The 18812-nt window shown below is 45.6% G+C and overlaps 1 protein-coding gene across 1 annotated transcript in view; it reads left to right on the top strand.

Annotated features, from left to right (window-relative positions):
- LOC124551207 overlaps positions 1 to 18812 on the top strand; it is an 83512-nt gene that overhangs the window by 10605 nt on the left and 54095 nt on the right. The window contains exon 2 of the mRNA XM_047126198.1: positions 16273 to 16581. Within this exon, the coding sequence (XP_046982154.1) occupies positions 16273 to 16581 (309 nt within the window). The remainder of the gene's footprint in view (positions 1 to 16272; positions 16582 to 18812) is intronic.

The raw sequence follows: 18812 nt of genomic DNA, 5'->3' as shown, positions 1-18812 counted from the left end.
GAAAGGGAGGTATATCTCTACTTTCTGACTCTCTAGTTTTGCATTCATGACATGTTCGCGATATATACATAGGAAGCGGTGAAAACAACAGTCTTGATTGCAGAACTGATTTTATTGCTTTATTATTCACGTGTGGGCCCAATAGGACCATGCGAGGTACAATCCACCAATGTCACTTTTGATAGTTGTCCTTCCTTTGTGTCCAAATTTGTTTCATCCCTTCAGAATGACGTCTCTTTCTTTCAAGATACCATCGTGTTCCAGTCCGTTTTCTAATTTCCCTCCGATCAACTTTCCAAGCAAATGTCTTATTGCTTTATTGATTCCTGACGCGCGTTTTTTCCTAATGCATGGCATCTTCAGATAGACCAGTGTAAAGTCGGTAAGTGGGTATTGGACGCCACGATGAGGGCATCGACAGAACTAACAGGCCCTCGTCATATATAGTAAAACAAATCGACGAGGACAGTCTATTTCAGACGATGCCCTAATCGTCGCATCCAAAACCGGCTTACCGACACTATACTGGTCAATCCGAAGATGCCTTGTATTAGGCGAAACGCACGTCATGAATAAATACAGCAATAAAAGCAATTCGGCAACCAAGGCTGTTGTTTCCACCACATTCTGCACGCTGGTTGCTGCATCAACGGGCCATGAAGTGGAAATCAGTTTATGTAGGAGGCAGCATTATGTTGTAGGGACGATGATGTCGAAATTTTAATAGCGAATCACGTGGAGATCAAGAGTTGACTTTAGTGAGTAGTTTCAAATGTATATAGTTTGCCGCAGTTATTCGGAGATGAAGAGGCTTGCACGGGACAAAATAGCTTGGAGAGCTGCATCGAACCAGTACTCGGAATGAAGACCACAACAACAGCAACAACAACAACAACGACGACGGCAAACCATACCCTGACGCAAGACGCCTCTGTTGCAGCCTCTGCCACTACAGTCAGACGAGCACCTATGTGACGCTTTCACCTTCACTAAACGAACCTGTGACGAAACGCGCTGCTCTTCTTTGGATTTTCTCTGTTTACTGTATCAGTCCCACCTGGCTCCACAAGCTGCGACATCGCCGCGAATAAAACAGGGAACCGTAAACTGCAGAATAAATCGCTTTTATTTCAATCTGTGAGCACAAAATGTTTGTTCTCAGACTGCCGGTTTCAGTCTGCAGTGATCAGCTTCAGTCTTGTTTTACAACCATGTGCTATACCTTTCTTATATTTGGACTTGTCTCAAAACAGACCTGAAGATGGTCACCGCCGACCGAAACCGTTAGGATACAAAAGTTTTGTGATCGTAGACCGAACAAAAATAAATTTATTCTAATCCTGTCCGCTAAGGATCCCAGACTGACAGTCAGTAAGCAAGTGTTGGTCGAACGCGGATTTTGGCAGCGACCTTTCTTGTGGATGGACTCCATTTCCTAAGGATTCTTCCAGTGAATCTTACACCCGCATCTTCCTTACCTGAGTTTAGTATTCTGTGGTCGTTCCACTTTACATCGCCCTATACGCATACTCCCAGATATTTGATAAATGTGGTTGCTTCCAGATCTCGGTCTGCATTCCTACAATCAAACAACACCGCGTCTTTTCTCTTGCGCAATATGTCTCATCTAGTTATACTGAGGGTCAACTGCCGATCCCTCAATCAAGCTTCGATGCTCTGCAGGTCTTTCTGCACTTCGTTGCAATTTTCTGACGTAGCGTCTTCTCTGTATTGGTCAGCATAATCCACGAACCGTCTCCTGGAGATCCCGACCTTATCTCCAAGCTAGCAAGGGTTCCGAATCCGACGAGCAGTACATAAGAAATGGTCCAGCGAGGAGTTTGTACGTGACGCCACTCGTCCGCAAATTTTTCCTCGAGGTTGGCAGAGGAGAGGAATTCGTGGCGGACCGCATCAAACCAGTCAGAAGACTGATGACCCAAAAGGAAAAAAAAAGTTTTTTCCAGTAAAATCTCTGGCATCTGTCCTCATCACGGCTAGTTTTATGTGATCGCTGAAGTTTAAATCATCCTGGACAGATACGAGGCGATATCAAAAAGTAAGATACACATTACTGTGGCAGTGATAGTAAGTCTTATTCAGTACTGCACCACACTTCATAGTGACACAGATACACTGATCAGCGAGAACATTATGGCCACAGACCTACTAGCGATGTAAACACGTCCAGGCGATAGCAGCGAGACCTGGCGAGGAATGACTGCTAGTCAGACACACTTACCGTGAAAATGCTGTCCGCCTCTAGAATGGGGAAGGTGTCCGGTCTATCTGAGTTTGACCGAGGGCAGATTGTGATGTCCTGGAGGCTCGGCGCGAGCATATCGAAAACTGCACGAGTTGTCTGGTGTTCGACGAGTGCTGTGGGGAGTGTCTTCAACACGTGTCGAAACCAGGGAGAAACTGCGTCCAGACGTCTTGGCTTTGGGAGGCCACCCCTCTTTACAGATGTCGAACGTCGTAAACAAATAAATAAATGTCGTTTGAGTCGGGTAGACAGTTCGCCGGGTGCAAGTCTTTCGATTTGCCGTCACTTCGGCGACTTGCGCGTCGTGGGAGATGAAATGATTAGGACACTTTTTTTTTTCACTAGCTGCTTATATTTTATGACCCACCGTGTAATTTCTCATGGTGGGTCGTATGTTGCCACTTAGCCGCTGTGACTGGGTCCGGGGTCCGGAGTGACTGAAAGTGACACCACACTGGCTCCCGCCCCCACTCACACCGTTGCCCGTGTCCCGTCACGTGGAGGCGGGCTCTATTTGTTTACATCCATTTGACATCTTTTTTTCTGCAGCATTAGAAAAACTTATAATACAAAATCAAGTGAGATACTAATAAACAAAACGAAATTAAATATTTAGAAAGAAGGAAGGAAGAGAATTTAATAGAGAAGAGACAGGTATAATGCTGCCCGTCACCTGGTTGTGGGCGTCGGCCCGGGTCTTGGAATGACCCTCAAGACGCTGGCCATCGCTCACCATGCCTTTAACATCTACCATCCTAAAAACTAACTTAACTAGAAGAGATTAGGGTACGTTAAAGCTAGAAACTAAGACCTCCATGTCCAGCCTGCTAAACTATTTACGATATACAATAGAGAGGTAACTGATTTTGTGCTTGGCTCAAAGTTGCTAATGAAAGGGTACTTGTGGTAAAAGTAATAAGGTAATGACGCTAACGGTTTGTGTTGAGCCTACAAGGCTCCTTGTAGAGTACATCAGGCGCAAGCACCTCCCGGCCCTGCCGACAACACGACCTGAACGGTGGTTTTCCCCGATCTACCATAGGTATCCGTCGGGTTGGGCTCAAAAGAGAGGGACCACAATTAAGATCCTTCCATCCAGACTGTGCGCTCCCTCTTAACGGAAGGCGTAGGTCCCTTGAAGAGGTACCTAGCTTTAATCTCTTATTAGACATGGAGATGCTGTTTACTATTTACATATAAGGTGCAATCTGTTTTTAGGATTGTGTGTGACTTTTGCACCTCTTGTCGGTTGTCCCACTCTGTTCTTTGAATTTGACTTGGTTGACACTATGGATCATCCGCGCTGGACGCTTCAATATCTGTGTTGGTGCCCTGGTCTGTATCTGTTTCTTCTTCATCACTCGTGGTGCTAATCATATCTGTGTCCCCCTGGGCATCGTGACGTCTGTTTGGACCGACTTGCCTTCGGTAGGGTCTGTTACGCAAGTATTCTATTTGTTGGATCTTCGAGATTTCGTCCGTTAGTTTGTTGAGTTCAGTCCACCTTTCCGGGTCGCGTATTATGGCATGTAGTTCGTTCTGTGTGTTCAGGCGATTTATGTGTACTGTGTGTCTTATGTTCGTGCGTTGTCCGCAGAGGAAGATTAGGACAACACAACACCCAGTTCCTGACCGGAGAAAATCTCCGACCCAAACGGGAATCGAACCCGGGCAAAGAGGACTGAAATTCTGTAGCGCTGACCATTCCGCTACCGGGGCGGACGTAGAACGTCGTAGGTTGAGCAGACTGGTAAAACAGGACAGGCGGCGAACTGTATCGGAACTGACATCCGACATTGACGCTGGCCGGAGTACAAGTGTGTCCGAACACACAGCCCACTGAACACTCCTAACGGTGAGCCTCCGCAGCTGACCACCCGAGCACGTGCCAATGTTGACACCACGACATCGACAACTGCGACTGAAATGTGCACGTGGCCGTCGGCACTGGACGCTGGCGCAGTGGCGGAGCGTTTCACGGTCTGATGGTTCCCCATACCTGCTTAATCATGCCGACGGAAGGCCGCGAATCAATCGTTTTCCAGGGGAACAGCTTCTTGAATCCTGTACTACAGGATGGAGACAAGCTGGCGGCGGCTTCATCACGCCCTGGGGAACATTTATGTGGACATCCATAGATCAAGTATATTTCAATTTTACTAGGACTTGGTATTATTTCGCATATTGTATGACAGGAAAGAGGGAAAATCGAATCATTTGGAACATTAGGTGTAATTTAAGCCATATCATCCATTGGATTAATAGGATATATTGTATGGGCACACCATATACACTACTGGCCATTAAAATTGCTACACCAAGAAGAAATTCAGATGATAAACGGGTATTCATTGGACAAATATATTACACTAGAACTGACATGAGCTTACATTTTCACGCAATTTGGGTGCATAGATCCAGAGAAATCAGTACCCAGAACAACCACCTCTGACTGTAGTAACGGCCTTGATACGCCTGGGTATTGAGTCAAACAGAGCTTGGACGGCGTGTACAGGTACAGCTGCCCATGCAGCTTCAACACGATACCACAGTTCATCAAGAGTAGTGACTAGCGTAATGTGACGAGCCAGTTGCTCGGCCACCATTGACCAGACGTTTTCAGTTGGTGAGAGATCTGGAGAATGTGTTGGCCAGGGAAGCAGTCGAACATTTTCAGTATCCAGAAAGGCCCGTACAGGACCTGCAACATGAGGCCGTGCATTATCCTGCTGAAATGTAGGGTTTCGCAGGGATCGAATGAAGGGTAGAGCCACGGGTCGTAACACATCTGAAATGTAACGTCCACTGTTCAAAGTGCCGTGGATGCGAACAAGAGGTGACCGAGACGTGTAACCAATGGCACCCCATACCATCACGCCGGGTGATATGCCAGTATGGCGATGACGAATACACGTTTCCAATGTGCGTTCCAGCAATGTCGCCAAACACGGATGCGACCATCATGATGCTGTAAACAGAACTTGGATTCGTCCGAAAAAGTGACGTTTTGCCATTCGTGCACCCAGGTTCGTCGTTGAGTACACCATCGTAGGCGCTCCTGTCTGTGATGCAGCGTCAAGGGTAACCGCAGACATGGTCTCCGAGCTGATAGTCCAAACGTCGTCGAACTGTTCGTGCAGATGGTTATTGTCTTGCAAACGTCCTCATCTGTTAACTCAGGGATCGAGACGTGGCTGCACGATCCGTTACAGCCATGCGAATAAGATGCCTGACATCTGGACTGCTAGTGATACGAGGCCGTTGGGAGCCAGCACGGCGTTCCGTATTGGCCTCCTGAACCCACCGATTCGATATTCTGTTAACAGTCATTGGATCTCGACTAACGCGAGCAGCAATGTCGCGATACGATAAACCGCAATCGCGATAGGCTACGATCCGACCTTTATCAAGGTCGGAAACGTGATGGTACGCATTACTCCTCCTTACACGAGGCATCACAACAACGTTTCACCAGGCAACGCCGGTCAACTACTGTTTGTGTATGAGAAATGGGTTGGGAACTTTCCTCATGTCAGCACGTTGTAGGTGTCGCCAGCGGCGCCAACCTTGTGTGAATGCTGTGAAAAGCTAATCATTTGCATGTCACAGCATCTTCTTCCTGTCGGTTAAATGTCGCGTCTGTAGCACATCATCTTCGTGGTGTAGCTGTTTTAATGGCCAGTAGTGTACTATTGATATACCTCACTGATATTTCCATGATTGATTATGTCGTTTTTGCATCCTGCAGAGAGATATTTTATTTCAGCAAAAAATATTGTTAGTCAGACCTTATACGCTTCTACGATTTTCTTCATCACTTACTCTACATCAGAGTCATCTGCAGCCAACACAACTCAATTATCAGCGAATAATATACCATATGGGGAATCCACATCCACGACTAGGCCCATTCCTCCATCCGATGTCGTCTGTTCTTTAAGAACTTCGTTCAGAAGCATTTTAAACAGAATAGGTGCCTTGGTTGGTCGTATTACGTGGGAGATATTTTTCCTATTTCAATTATTATGTGCAGTCCCTCAGAACACAAGACGTCCACGAGGCCAATCGGAGCACATGGACTGGGAAGGGAATCGGCCGCGTCCTTTCAAAGAAACCACTCTAGCATTCATCTTAAGCGATTCAAGCGAAGATCGCACTCACTCCGTCTTCAGGCCACAAGTGGCCCATCGGGACCATCCGACCGCCGCGTCATCCTCAGGTGAGGATGCGGATATGAGGGGCATGTGGTCAGCACACCGCTCTCCCGGTCGTTACGATGGTTTTTTGTGACTGGAGCCGCCACCATTCGGTCGAGTAGCTCCTCAGTTGTCATCACGAGGTTGAGTGGACCCCGAAAAGTGGCAAGAGCGCATGGCGGCCTGGATGGTCACCCATCCAAGTGCCGGCCACGCCCGACAGCGCTTAACTTCGGTGATCTCGCGGGAACCGGTGTATCCACTGCTGCAAGGCCGCTGCCGCAGGCGAAGATCGCGGGATACGTACACCTGAATGGCCAGACGGGAATTTGTGACTCCGGCGCCTTCCCACAGCGCTGTCACTTCTCGGCGGTCGCATCGGGTTCCCGCTGCGGTATTCACGCCGAGCAGTCCACTTTGCTGTGGTGTGGCGCACGAGCGCCAACGGGGCGTGAGAACTGGCGCGGGAGGAAGCGACATGTCGAACTTGAAAGGCGCGCGATTTCTCGGAGAAAGCGGCGCTTTTTGCGCGGCCTGCCCTCTCGCGGAGACTTTTCCCCGACTTTGTCGGCGGCGGAGGCGTGACTTGTCTTCGCGCTGCGGATACCTTTCGGTCGGTTGGCTCCATTCTCTCTGTTTTTCCGGTCGGATCAGCAGGGAATGGAAGCACTCGAGCGGTCTTCGCGAGACGCGATGCTTTCCTCCCGGGGCGAAAGCGCTTAACCGCCGACGCATTCCGCATTATCGGGACGCGTAAGCTGAGTCCGTCTCTGCATCGGCGTACGTACAGATGACTGCGTCCTGCGTTGCATATTTTAGTGACAGACTTAACAGCTTTCCTGCAGGGCAGAGTATAGCGGTTCCCAGTCTGGGAGTAGATACTGCCTTCCACATTCATATCCACATACGTATTCAACAAGCTATCACATGGCCCGTGGTGGACCACACCCACGACCCCTACTTGTTACTCCCCAGCCTGTTACTTTTGCAAACGGAGCGAGGGGAAAGGGCTGTCCATAAGCGTGCGGACGACCTCGGGCTACACTTATATCCTTCTTTAGCAATATGTGCGTTGGAGGCAGCAGACTCGTGCTGCAGTCAGTAGCAAGTCCCGTTCACTAAACACTCTTTATAGTACTCGACGTACCAGTGTTAAATTTCCTTGCCGGCCGGAGTGGCCGTGCGGTTCTAGGCGCTACAGTCTGGAACCGAGCAACTGCTACGGTCGCAGGTTTCGAATCCTGCCTCGGGCATGGATGTGTGTGATGTCCTTAAGTTACTTAGGTTTAAGTAGTTCTAAGTTCTAGGGGACTGATGACCTCAGAAGTTAAGTCCCATAGTGCTCAGACCCATTTTTTTAAAATTTCCTTGAGTTAGTGCATTTGTTTTCATTATGTGGTTACAAATGGCTCTGAGCACTATGGGACTTAACTTCTAAGATCATCAGTCCCCTAGAACTGAGAACTACTTAAACCTGACTAACCCAAGGACATCACACACATCCAAGCCCGAGGCAGGGTTCGAACCTGCGACCGTAGCGGTCGCGCGGTTTCCGACTGTAGCGCCTAGAACCGCTCGGCCACCCCGGCCGGCCGTGCGTACAATTTACAAGGGGAGGCCACGACGTTTGGGACGCGGATTTACTGGAAACTTCGTACACTCGTAGTACTCCACGAGGACAACAAAATGTGGAAGCAGTAGCGCGTACTTCTCAAGAAAATCGCAAGGTAATTTCGGTCGTCAAATATATTAAATGGAAGAGGATGTAGACGAAGATGCAATGGGAGATATGATACTGCGTCAGCAGTTCGACAGAGCACTGAAAGACCTGAGTCGAGACAAAGCCCCGGGAGTAGACAACATTCCATTAGAACTACTGACGGCCTTGGAAGAGCCAATCCTGACAAAACTCTACCATCTAGTGAGCAACATGTATGAGACAGGCGAAATACCCTCAGACTTCAAGAAGAATATAATAATCCCAATCCCAAAGAAAGCAAGTGTTGACAGACGTGAAAATTACCGAACTATCAGTTTAATAAGTCACGGCAGCAAAATACTAACGCGAATTCTTTACAGACGAATGGAAAAACTGGTAGAAACCGACGTCGGGGAAGATCAGTTTGGATTCCGTAGAAATGTTGGAACACGTGAGCCAATACTGTCCCTACGACTTATCTTAGAAGAAAGATTAAAGGATGGCAAACCTACGTTTCTAGCATATGTAGACTTAGAGAAACCTTCTGACAATGTTGACTGGAATATTCTCTTTCAAATTCTGAAGGCGGCAGGGGTAAAATATAGGGAGCGAAAGGCTATTTACAATTTGTATAGAAACCAAATGGCAGTTATAAGAGTTGAGGGACATGAAAGGGAAGCAGTGGTTGGGAAGGGAGTGAGACAGGGTTGTAGCCTCTCCCCGATGTTATTCAATCTGTATATTGAGCAAGCAATGAAGGAAACAAAAGAAAAATTCGGAATAGGTACTAAAATCCATGGAAATAAAAACTTTGAGGTTCGGCGATGGCATTGTAATTCTCTCAGAGACAGCAAAGGACTTGGAAGAGCAGTTGAACGGAATGGATGGTGTCTTGAAGGGAGGATATAAGATGAACATCAACAAAAGCAAAACGAGGATAATGGAATGTAGTCGAATTAGGTCGGGTGATGCGGAGGGAATTAGATTAGGAAATGAGACACTGAAAGTAGTAGAGGAGTTTTGCTATTTGGGGAGCAAAATAACTGATGATGGTCGAAGTAGAGAGGATATAAAATGGAGACTGGCAATGGCAAGGAAAGCGTTTCTGAAGAAGAGAAAATTGTTAACATCGAGTATTGATTTAAGTGTTAGGAAGTCGTTTCTGAAAGTATTTGTATGGAGTGTAGCCATGTATAGAAGTGAAACATGGACGATAAATAGTTTAGACAAGAAGAGAATAGAAGCTTTCGAAATGTGGTGCCACAGAAGAATGCTGAAGATTAGATGGGTAGATCACATAACTAATGAGGAAGTGTTGAATAGGATTGGGGAGAAGAGGAGTTTGTGGCACAACTTGACATGAAGAAGGGACCGGATGGTAGGACATGTTCTGCGGCATCAGGAGATCACCAATTTAGCATTGGAGGGCAGCGTGGAGGGTGAAAATCGTAGAGGGAGACCGTGAGATGAATACACTAAGCAGATTCAGAAGGATGTAGGTTGCGGGAGGTACTGCGAGATGAAGAAGCTTGCACAGGATAGAGTAGCTTGGAGAGCTGCATCAAACCAGTCTCAGGACTGAAGACCACAACAAGAACAGAAATATACCTGCGCGTGGCAGCCGAGTGTTTAGCGTTCAAGCCCCGTAATCGCTGTATCGCTGGATCGAGTCCCGTTCGTCAGTTTCTTTTTTTTATTTTCAACACAGTCATTTCCTTTACTATTTGTATTACAATTGATATAATGGGAAAAATACGTGTAATCGGGTGAACTTTTATGAAATTTACAACGTTATTTCTGTGTCTACAAATTTTTATTATCACAAATAATATAATATTCATAGCTATACTGAAACGACCGGTTGCGACCTGGGCTTCCGCCACCTTCAGACAGCACCACCAGCTGAAGTTGACGACGTGTAGAAGAGTCAGTTGAGATCCAAAACAGTCTACCAGTACTCAAGAATGGGCGGCAGTAGGGTTCTGCACGCGGTCTCCCTGATAGAGCGGCTACACTTTCCTAGAATCCTCTCAGTAAAATGGAGTAGAGTGCTCGGCTTGGCTTCTACCATGCTTACGCGCTCGTACGTGGGACAAGAGACCTTACTGTGCGAATTTCATGCAGCTCCTGTGAAGCGTTTGCCATTGATTGGTGATGACGTAAGCCATAGTCGGCGCGCGAATCGCACACTGTTTACCCCCGGCTCCACAGCCGTCAGTCAGAGTACACAATCGTGGTACCACGAGACAACCGAGGAGGCTCCAGCACCAGTCATGGGGGTAGTCGCTATAACCTTTCTCTGTCTTTTTGTTAACGCCATATACAATAGTACTGCTTGTAATTCCTGCTACAGCTTTTCCGTATCTTATTTTAAAGCCGTGTGCAATAACACTGTTTGTAACTTTGCTCTTCCCATCGTTACACGGCCCAAAATTCTGAAGATGGCTTTTACATAAGCCGAAACTGGTAAATAAACAAATATTATTGCGGTCTTGACTGCTAATTCTACACTACTGGCCATTAAAATTGCTACACCAAGAAGAAATGCAGATGATAAACGGGTATTCATTGGACAAATATATTATTATACAAGAACTGACATGTGATTACATTTTCACGCAATTTGGGTGCATAGATCCTGAGAAATCAGTATCCAGAACAACCACCTCTGGCCGTAATAACGGCCTTGATACGCCTGGGCATTGAGTCAAACAGAGCTTGGATGCCGTGTACAGGTACAGCTGTCCATGCAGCTTCAACACGATACCACAGTTCATCAAGAGTAGTGACTAGCGTAATGTGACGAGCCAGTTGCTCGGCCACCATTGACCGACGTCTTCAATCAGTGAGAGATCTGGAGAATGTGCTGGACAGGGCAGCAGTCGAACATTTTCTGTATCCAGAAAGGCCCATACAGGACCTACAACATGCGGTCGTGCATTATCCTGCTGAAATGTAGGATTTCGCAGGGATCGAATGAAGGGTAGAGCTACGGGTCGTTACACATATGAAATGTAACGTCCATTGTTCAAAGTGCCGCCAATGCGAACAAGAGGTGACCGTGACGTGTAACCAGTGGCACCCCATACCATCACGCCGGGTGATACGCCAGTATGGCCATGACGAATACACACTTCCAATGTGCGTTCACCGCGATGTCGCCAAACACGGATGCGACCATCATGATTCTATAAACAGAACCTGCATTCATCCGATAAAATGACGTTTTGCCATTCGTGAACTCAGGTTCGTCGTTGAGTACACCATCGCAGGCGCTCCTGTCGGTGATGCGGCGTAGAGGGTAACCGCAGCCATGGTCTCCGAGCTGATAGTCCATGCTGCTGCAAACGTCGTCGAACTGTTCGTGTAGTTGGTTATTGTCTTGCAAACGTCCCCATCTGTTGACTCAGGGATGGAGACGTGGCTGCACGATCCGTTACAGCCATGCGGATAAGATGCCTGTCATCTCGACTGCTAGTGATACGAGGCTGTTGGGATCCAGCAGGGTGTTCCGTATTACCTTCCTGAACCCACCGATTCCATATTCTGCTAACAGTCATTTGATCTCGACCAACGCGAACAGCAGTGTTGCGATACGATAAACCGCAATCGCGATAGGTTACGATCCTACCTTTATCAAAGTCGGAAATGTGATGGTACGCATTTCTCCTTCTTACACGAGGCATCACAACAATGTTTCATGAGGCAACGCCGGTCAACTGCTGTTTGTGTATGAGAAATCAGTTGGAATCTTTCCTCATGTCAGCACTTTGTATGTGTCCCAACCGGCGCCAACCTTGTGTGAATGCTCTGAAAAGCTAATCATTTTCACATCACAGTCTCTTCCTCCTGTCGGTTAAATTTCGCGTCTGTAGTACGTCATCTTCGTTGTGTTGCAATTTTAATGGCCAGTGGTGTAACTTATGTGCAGGTGAAGGTCACTGTCCTCCATAGACTATGTTGTCTAAATGTATGAGTTGACCTCAGCCGCTGAAACTGCTAAAAGCAGTTTTAGTGACTGAGGTCAACTGACCGTTCGACGCATCGTCAACTTCATTTGATTGATGATGCTGTCTGACAATGGCCTCAGGCCGAAACCTGTAATTTTAATAAAATAACCATCGCGATCCACATTATTTTTCCACCGATTTTGCATAGAAACAGGAAGCAGTACGTTACCATCCCGAGTGCACACGACCGGAAGCCAAATGGCTATTTGATCTTCTTCTGCTGGTCCCGGCGGAGGTTCGAGTCCTCCCTCGGACATGGGTGTGTGTGTTTGTCCTTAAGGATAATTTAGGTTAAGTAGTGTGTAAGCTTAGGGACTCATGACCTTAGCAGTTGAGTCCCATAAGATTTCACACACATTTGAACATTTTTGATCTTCTTCTTTAATTACAGTCCGTCTAATGAACACGTTCACTATGCTATGGGACTTTAAACTTCCTCCGACTTTCCTTCATTTGCTCACTTTTGCCTTCCAACTCTCGCACAGAGGATTTTCTTCCCATATTTTGGAATTGTTTTGTCATGGAAATATCCCTCACCTCTTAATTTTGTTGCTATATTTTGTTCTGACTTCAATCTCATGTTGATTTATACCAATTTCTTGCGGCTCTCTTGTTGTTGTTGTTGTGGTCTTCAGTCCTGAGACTGGTTTGATGCAGCTCTCCATGCTACTCTATCCTCTGCAAGCTTCTTCATCTCCCAGTACTTACTGCAACCTACATCCTTCTGAATCTGCTTAGTGTATTCATCTCTTGGTCTCCCTCTACGATTTTTTCCCTCCATGCTGCGTTGGTGATCCCTTGATGCCTCAGAACATGTCCTACCAACCGATCCCTTCTTCTAGTCAAGTTCTGCCACAAACTCGTCTTCTCCCCAATCCTATTTAATACCTCCTCATTACTTATGTGATCTACCCATCTAATCTTCAACACTCTTCTGTAGCACCACATTTCGAAAGCTTCTATTCTCTTCTTGTCCAAACTATTTATCGTCCATGTTTCACTTCCATACATGGCTACACTCCATACAAATAGTTTCAGAAAAGCTAACACTTGGTTCAAGAATCATAAAACAAGGTTGTATACATGGAAGAAGCCTGGAGATACTGACAAGTTTCAGATAGATTATATAATGGTAAGACAGAGATTTAGGAACCATTTCCAGGGGCAGATGTTGACTCTGACCAGAATCTATTGGTTATGAACTGTAGATGAAAACTGAAGAAACTACAAAAAGGTGGTGATTTAAGGAGATGGGACCTGGATAAACTGACTAAACCAGAGGTTGTAGAGAGTTTCAGGGAGAGCTTAAGGGAACAATTGACAAGAATGGGGGAAAGAAATACAGTAGAAGATGAATGGGTAGCTTTGAGGGATGAAGTAGTGAAGGCAGCAGAGGATCAGGTAGGTAAAAAGACGAGGGCTAGTAGAAATCCTTGAGTAACAGAAGAAATATTGAATTTAATTGATGATAGGAGAAAATGTAAAAATGCAGTAAATGAAGCAGTCAAAAAGGAATACAAACATCTCAAAAATGAAATCAACAGGAAGTGCAAAATGGCTAAGCAGGGATGGCTAGAGGACAAATGTAAGGATGTAGAGCAGGGATCCCCAAACTATTTTGGACAAGTGACCCCTTTTCCAAAATGAACTGTTACCTCTGACCCCACGGCCAAATTACCTACTTTTAAGATCAACCCCCTTATTCATAATGGTCTGCTAACTTAAAACAGCTGCTACAGTTATTTTTCATTCTGGCTTAGGCCAATAGAAGAAGACAGAGTGAGAATTAGCAATGCTTTAAGTTAGCAGAGTATTATGAATAGAGGGGGCCTATTTTTAATTTTTTCCTATTAAAAAAAATAGCTAGGTACTAAGGTACCAATTGGAAAACTTTGCACTTGGTTAAGTGAGTAAAGTTGACTTCATTTTCTCATCAAAATTTAACAAAATAAAAAGACATACAATTCAGTAAATATCAAGTTTAATTTATAATGATTATTACAAATTAAGTACTTAACTTATCTTAAGTAGGTAGGAAATTATATTTAAAAAAGTATTAATTCGCAAAGAGAAAATAAAACATTCAGTGTGATTGATGAACCTGGTGACTATCTACCAATCTAGCTACATCTGGTTCAATATTGGTGAGTTGCAACCATAAATCTCCACGTTCGTAGATTTTCAAACGCTTTCTTTGTTTCGTCAAAATGTTTGTTACCACACTGAAGCTTTCTTGGACTAGGTATGATGATGGAAAAGCGATAAGGTATCTTTCAGCAATGTTCCACAATGTAGGATACTGTGTTTCAATGTTGCGTTGTAACCAGAACTTCTGATAGCCTTGGTTGAACTTCTGCTTAAGCTCTTCGTCTGTGCTGATGAACTTGTGTTAATTTAATAGGGGGCGATTTTTAGACCTCGTCGATCACCAAAATCAGTTTTCGTTTATGTCGACCCCTAGGAAACCGATATCGACCCCAAGGGGTCGATTTGGACCACTTTGGGAATCCCTGATGTAGAGGCTTATCTTTTCTCTGTGAGGTACTGGATGGGCTAAGCAAAAAGTTTCGAACGCTTGGCGTATTTTTTGATTTAACAAAGGCATTTGACTGTGTTGATCTCACAATATTGCTCCAGAAGTTGGATCATTAGGGAATAAGGGGAGTAGCTCACAATTGGTTCACCTCTTACTTTAGTAACAGGCAGCAAAAGGTCATTATTCACAATGTTGATAACGGCTGTGATGTGGGCCTGAGTGGGGTACTGTCAAGTACGGAGTGCCCCAGGGATCAGTGTCGGGGCCGCTCCTGTTCCTTATTTATATAAATGATATGCCCTCTAGTATTATGGGTAACTCTAAAATATTTCTGTTTGCCGATGACACTAGCTTGGTAGTAAAGGATGTTGTGTGCAACATTGACTCGGTTTCAAGTAGTGCAGTACATAACCTCAGTTCAAGGCTTGTAGAAAATAAACTAACGTTAAATCACAGTAAGACTCAGTTTTTACGGTTTCTAACACACAATTCAACAAAACCTGACGTTTTAATCTCACAGAACGGGCATATGATTAGTGAAACTAAACAGTTCAAATTTCTAGGTGTTCAGATAGATAGTAAACTCTCGTGGAAACGCCACATTCAGGATCTTGTTGAAAGACTTAATACTGCCATTTTTGCTATTCGAACGGTATCAGAAGTGAGTGATCGTTCGACACGTAAGTTAGTCTACTTTATTTTTATTCACTTAAGTCGTATGGTATTATGTTTTGGGGTAACTCTTCTCATTCTACAACGATATTTTTGGCTCAGAAACGGGCGGTTCGGGCAATAAGTGGTGTGAGTTCACGTACCTCTTGTCGACCTCTGTTCACGAGCCTGGGTATTTTGACATTGGCCTCTCAATATGTATATTCCTTATTGTCGTTTCTTGTTACCAGTATTAGTTTATTTCCAACAATAAGCAGCTCTCACTCGGTTAATACTCGGCAGAAATCAAACCTCCATTTGGATCGGACTTCCTTAACTCTTGTGCAAAAAGGTGTGCAGTATACTGCTGCATTCATTTTCAATAAGCTGCCACTCGAATTCAAAAATCTTAGCAGTAATCCACGCGCTTTCAAATCGAAACTGAAGAGTTTCCTCATGGGTCACTCAATCCATTCTGTCGAGGAGTTCCTTGAAAAATTAAGCCGATTCTCATTGTATTGCTGATAGCGTCTGCTTAAACTTATGGACTGACTTTTTCAGGTTCATTAACATTTATTTTTATCTATTATTACTTTTATTTTGTAAGTTCATGTACTGGCACGTTCCATGACCTTGGGGATTCGCTTCTCAATTTGGTCCTACGGAACTTGACGTGTAAATAAAAAAAAATAAAACTGGGGGTAAGATAGATACTGCCTACAGGAAAATTAAAGAGACCTTCGGAGAAAGGAGAACCACTTGTATGAATATCGAGAGCTCAGCCAAAAACCAGCAGCTCTCTTGCAATTTCAATTTCATAAATCAGTGAGTTTGGGTTTTCATTTTTCAAAATGTCGTTTAACTTTTTCGTGTGGGAGCTGCCGAGTCCTGAGCGACGCGTTCTCGTGTTTCAGAGTACCTTGAGAGCGCGGAGTCCCCTGAGACAGACGCAAGTGTTTGCTCTGCTGGCGCTCTTGGCGTCGGCTGCTCTGGCTGCGGATGTCGAGCGACTCACTGAGGACGTGGCAGGAGGAGACGAGGCATCGGCCACCGTGGTGGGGGCGGCGGCCCCTGAGGGCAAGGGCAAGCGGCAGGCCGTCTACGGAGGACCCTTCTCCTCTCTGCTGTCGTCAGCCTACCAGCTGCCGGCCGCGACATCTGGCGGGTCCGGCGCCGTGCTGCTCTCGTCTGGCACACAGCAGGCGCCCGCCTACCAGCCACTGGTAAGGACGCGACCGAACGTCGCGACGCGCTGACGAGTTCCCACATGATTTTCATGTCGGTGTACAGGGTGTAACAAGACGACAAAGGCAACGTTCGACTTTATGAAACAAACATTTTTCAATTAAAAATTTTCAATACCTAGACCGCGTGCTTATATATATATATATAGGGTGTTACAAAAAGGTACGGCCAAACTTTCAGGAAACATTACACACACACAAATAAAGAAAAGATGTTATGTCGACATCTGTCCAGAAACGCTTAATTTCCATGTTAGAGCTCATTTTAGTTTCGTCAGTATGTACTGTACTTCCTCGATTCACCGCCAGCTGGCCCAATTGAAGGAAGGTAATGGTGACTTCGGTGCTTGTGTTGACATGCGACTCATTGCTCTACAGTACTAGCATCAAGCACATCAGTACGTAGCATCAACAGGTTAGTGTTCATCACGAACGTGGTTTTGCAGTCAGTGCAATGTTTACAAATGCGGGGCTGGCAGATGCCCATTCGATGTATGGATTATCACGGGGCAATAGCCGTGGCGCGATACGTTTGTATCGAGACAGATTTCCAGAACGAAGGTGTCCCGACAGCAAGACGTTCGAAGCAATTGATCGGCGTCTTAGGGAGCACGGAACATTCCAGCCTATGACTCGCGACTGGGGAAGACCTAGAACGACGAGGACACCTGCAATGGACGAGGCAATTCTTCGTGCAGTTGACGATAACGCTAATGTCAGCGTCAGAGAAGTTGTTGCTGTACAAGGTAACGTTGACCACGTCACTTTATGGAGAGTGCTACGGGAGAACCAGTTGTTTCCGTACCATGTACAGCGTGTGCAGGCACTATCAGCAGCTGACTGGCCTCCACGGGTACACTTCTGCGAATGGTTCATCCAACAATGTGTCAATCCTCATTTCAGTGCAAATGTTCTCTTTACGGATGAGGCTTCATTGCAACGCGATCAAATTGTAAATTTTCACAATCAACATGTGTGGGCTGACGAGAATCCGCACGCAATTGTGCAATCACGTCATCAACACAGATTTTCTGTGAACGTTTGTGCAGGCATTGTTGGTGATGTCTTGATTAGGCCCATGTTCTTCCACCTACGCTCAATGGAGCACGTTATCATGATTTCATGCGGGATACTCTACATGTGCTGCTAGAACATGAGCCTTTACAAATACGACACAACATGTGGTTCATGCACGATGGAGCTCCTGCACATTTCAGTCGAAGTGTTCGTACGCTTCTCAAGGACAGATTCGGTGACCGATGGAATGGTAGTCGGCCGTAGTGGCCGTGCGGTTAAAGGCGCTGCAGTCTGGAACCGCAAGACTGCTACGGTCGCAGGTTCGAATCCTGCCTCGGGCATAGATGTTTGTGATGTCCTTAGGTTAGTTAGGTTTAACTAGTTCTAAGTTCTAGGGGACTAATGACCTCAGCAGTTGAGTCCCATAGTGCTCAGAGCCATTTGAACCATTTGATGGATTGGTAGAGGCGGACCAATTCCGTGGTCTCCACGCTCTCCTGACCTCAACACTCTTGACTTTCATTTATGGGGGCATTTGAAAGCTCTTGTCTACGCAACCCCAGTACCGAATGTAGAGACTCTTCGTGCTCGTATTGTGGACGGCTGTGATACAATACGCCATTCTCCAGGGCTGCATCAGCGCATCAGGGATTCCATGCGACGGAGGGTGGATGCATGTATCCTCGCTAACGGAGGACATTTTGAACATTTCCTGTAACAAAGTGTTTGAAGTCACGCTGGTACGTTCTGTTGCTGTGTGTTTCCATTCCATGATTAATGTGACTCGAAGAAAAGTAATAAAACGAGCTCTAACATGGAAAGTAAGCGTTTCCGGACACATGTCCACATAACATATTTTCTTTATTTGTGTGTGAGGAATGTTTCCTGAAAGTTTGGCTGTACCTTTTTGTAGCACCCTATATATACCACTGGCAATTAAAACTGCTACACCAAGAAGAAATGCAGATTATAAACGGGTATTAATATATATAATAGAGGGAATATATATATATATATATATATATATATATATATATTAGAGGGAAACATTCCACGTGGGAAAAATATATCTAAAAACAAAGATGATGTTGATAGAGACACTAACAAACACAAACACACACATAAAATTCAAGCTTTCACAACCCACGGTTGCTTCATCAGGAAAGAGAGGAGGAGAGGGAAATACGAAAGGA

This window comes from Schistocerca americana, chromosome 9 (assembly GCF_021461395.2).
Source record: "Schistocerca americana isolate TAMUIC-IGC-003095 chromosome 9, iqSchAmer2.1, whole genome shotgun sequence".
In the NCBI taxonomy this organism is placed as follows: Eukaryota; Metazoa; Arthropoda; class Insecta; order Orthoptera; family Acrididae; genus Schistocerca; species Schistocerca americana.
The sequence above is the reverse complement of the archived record's forward strand: the minus strand, read 5'-3'. Positions and strand labels throughout refer to the sequence as shown.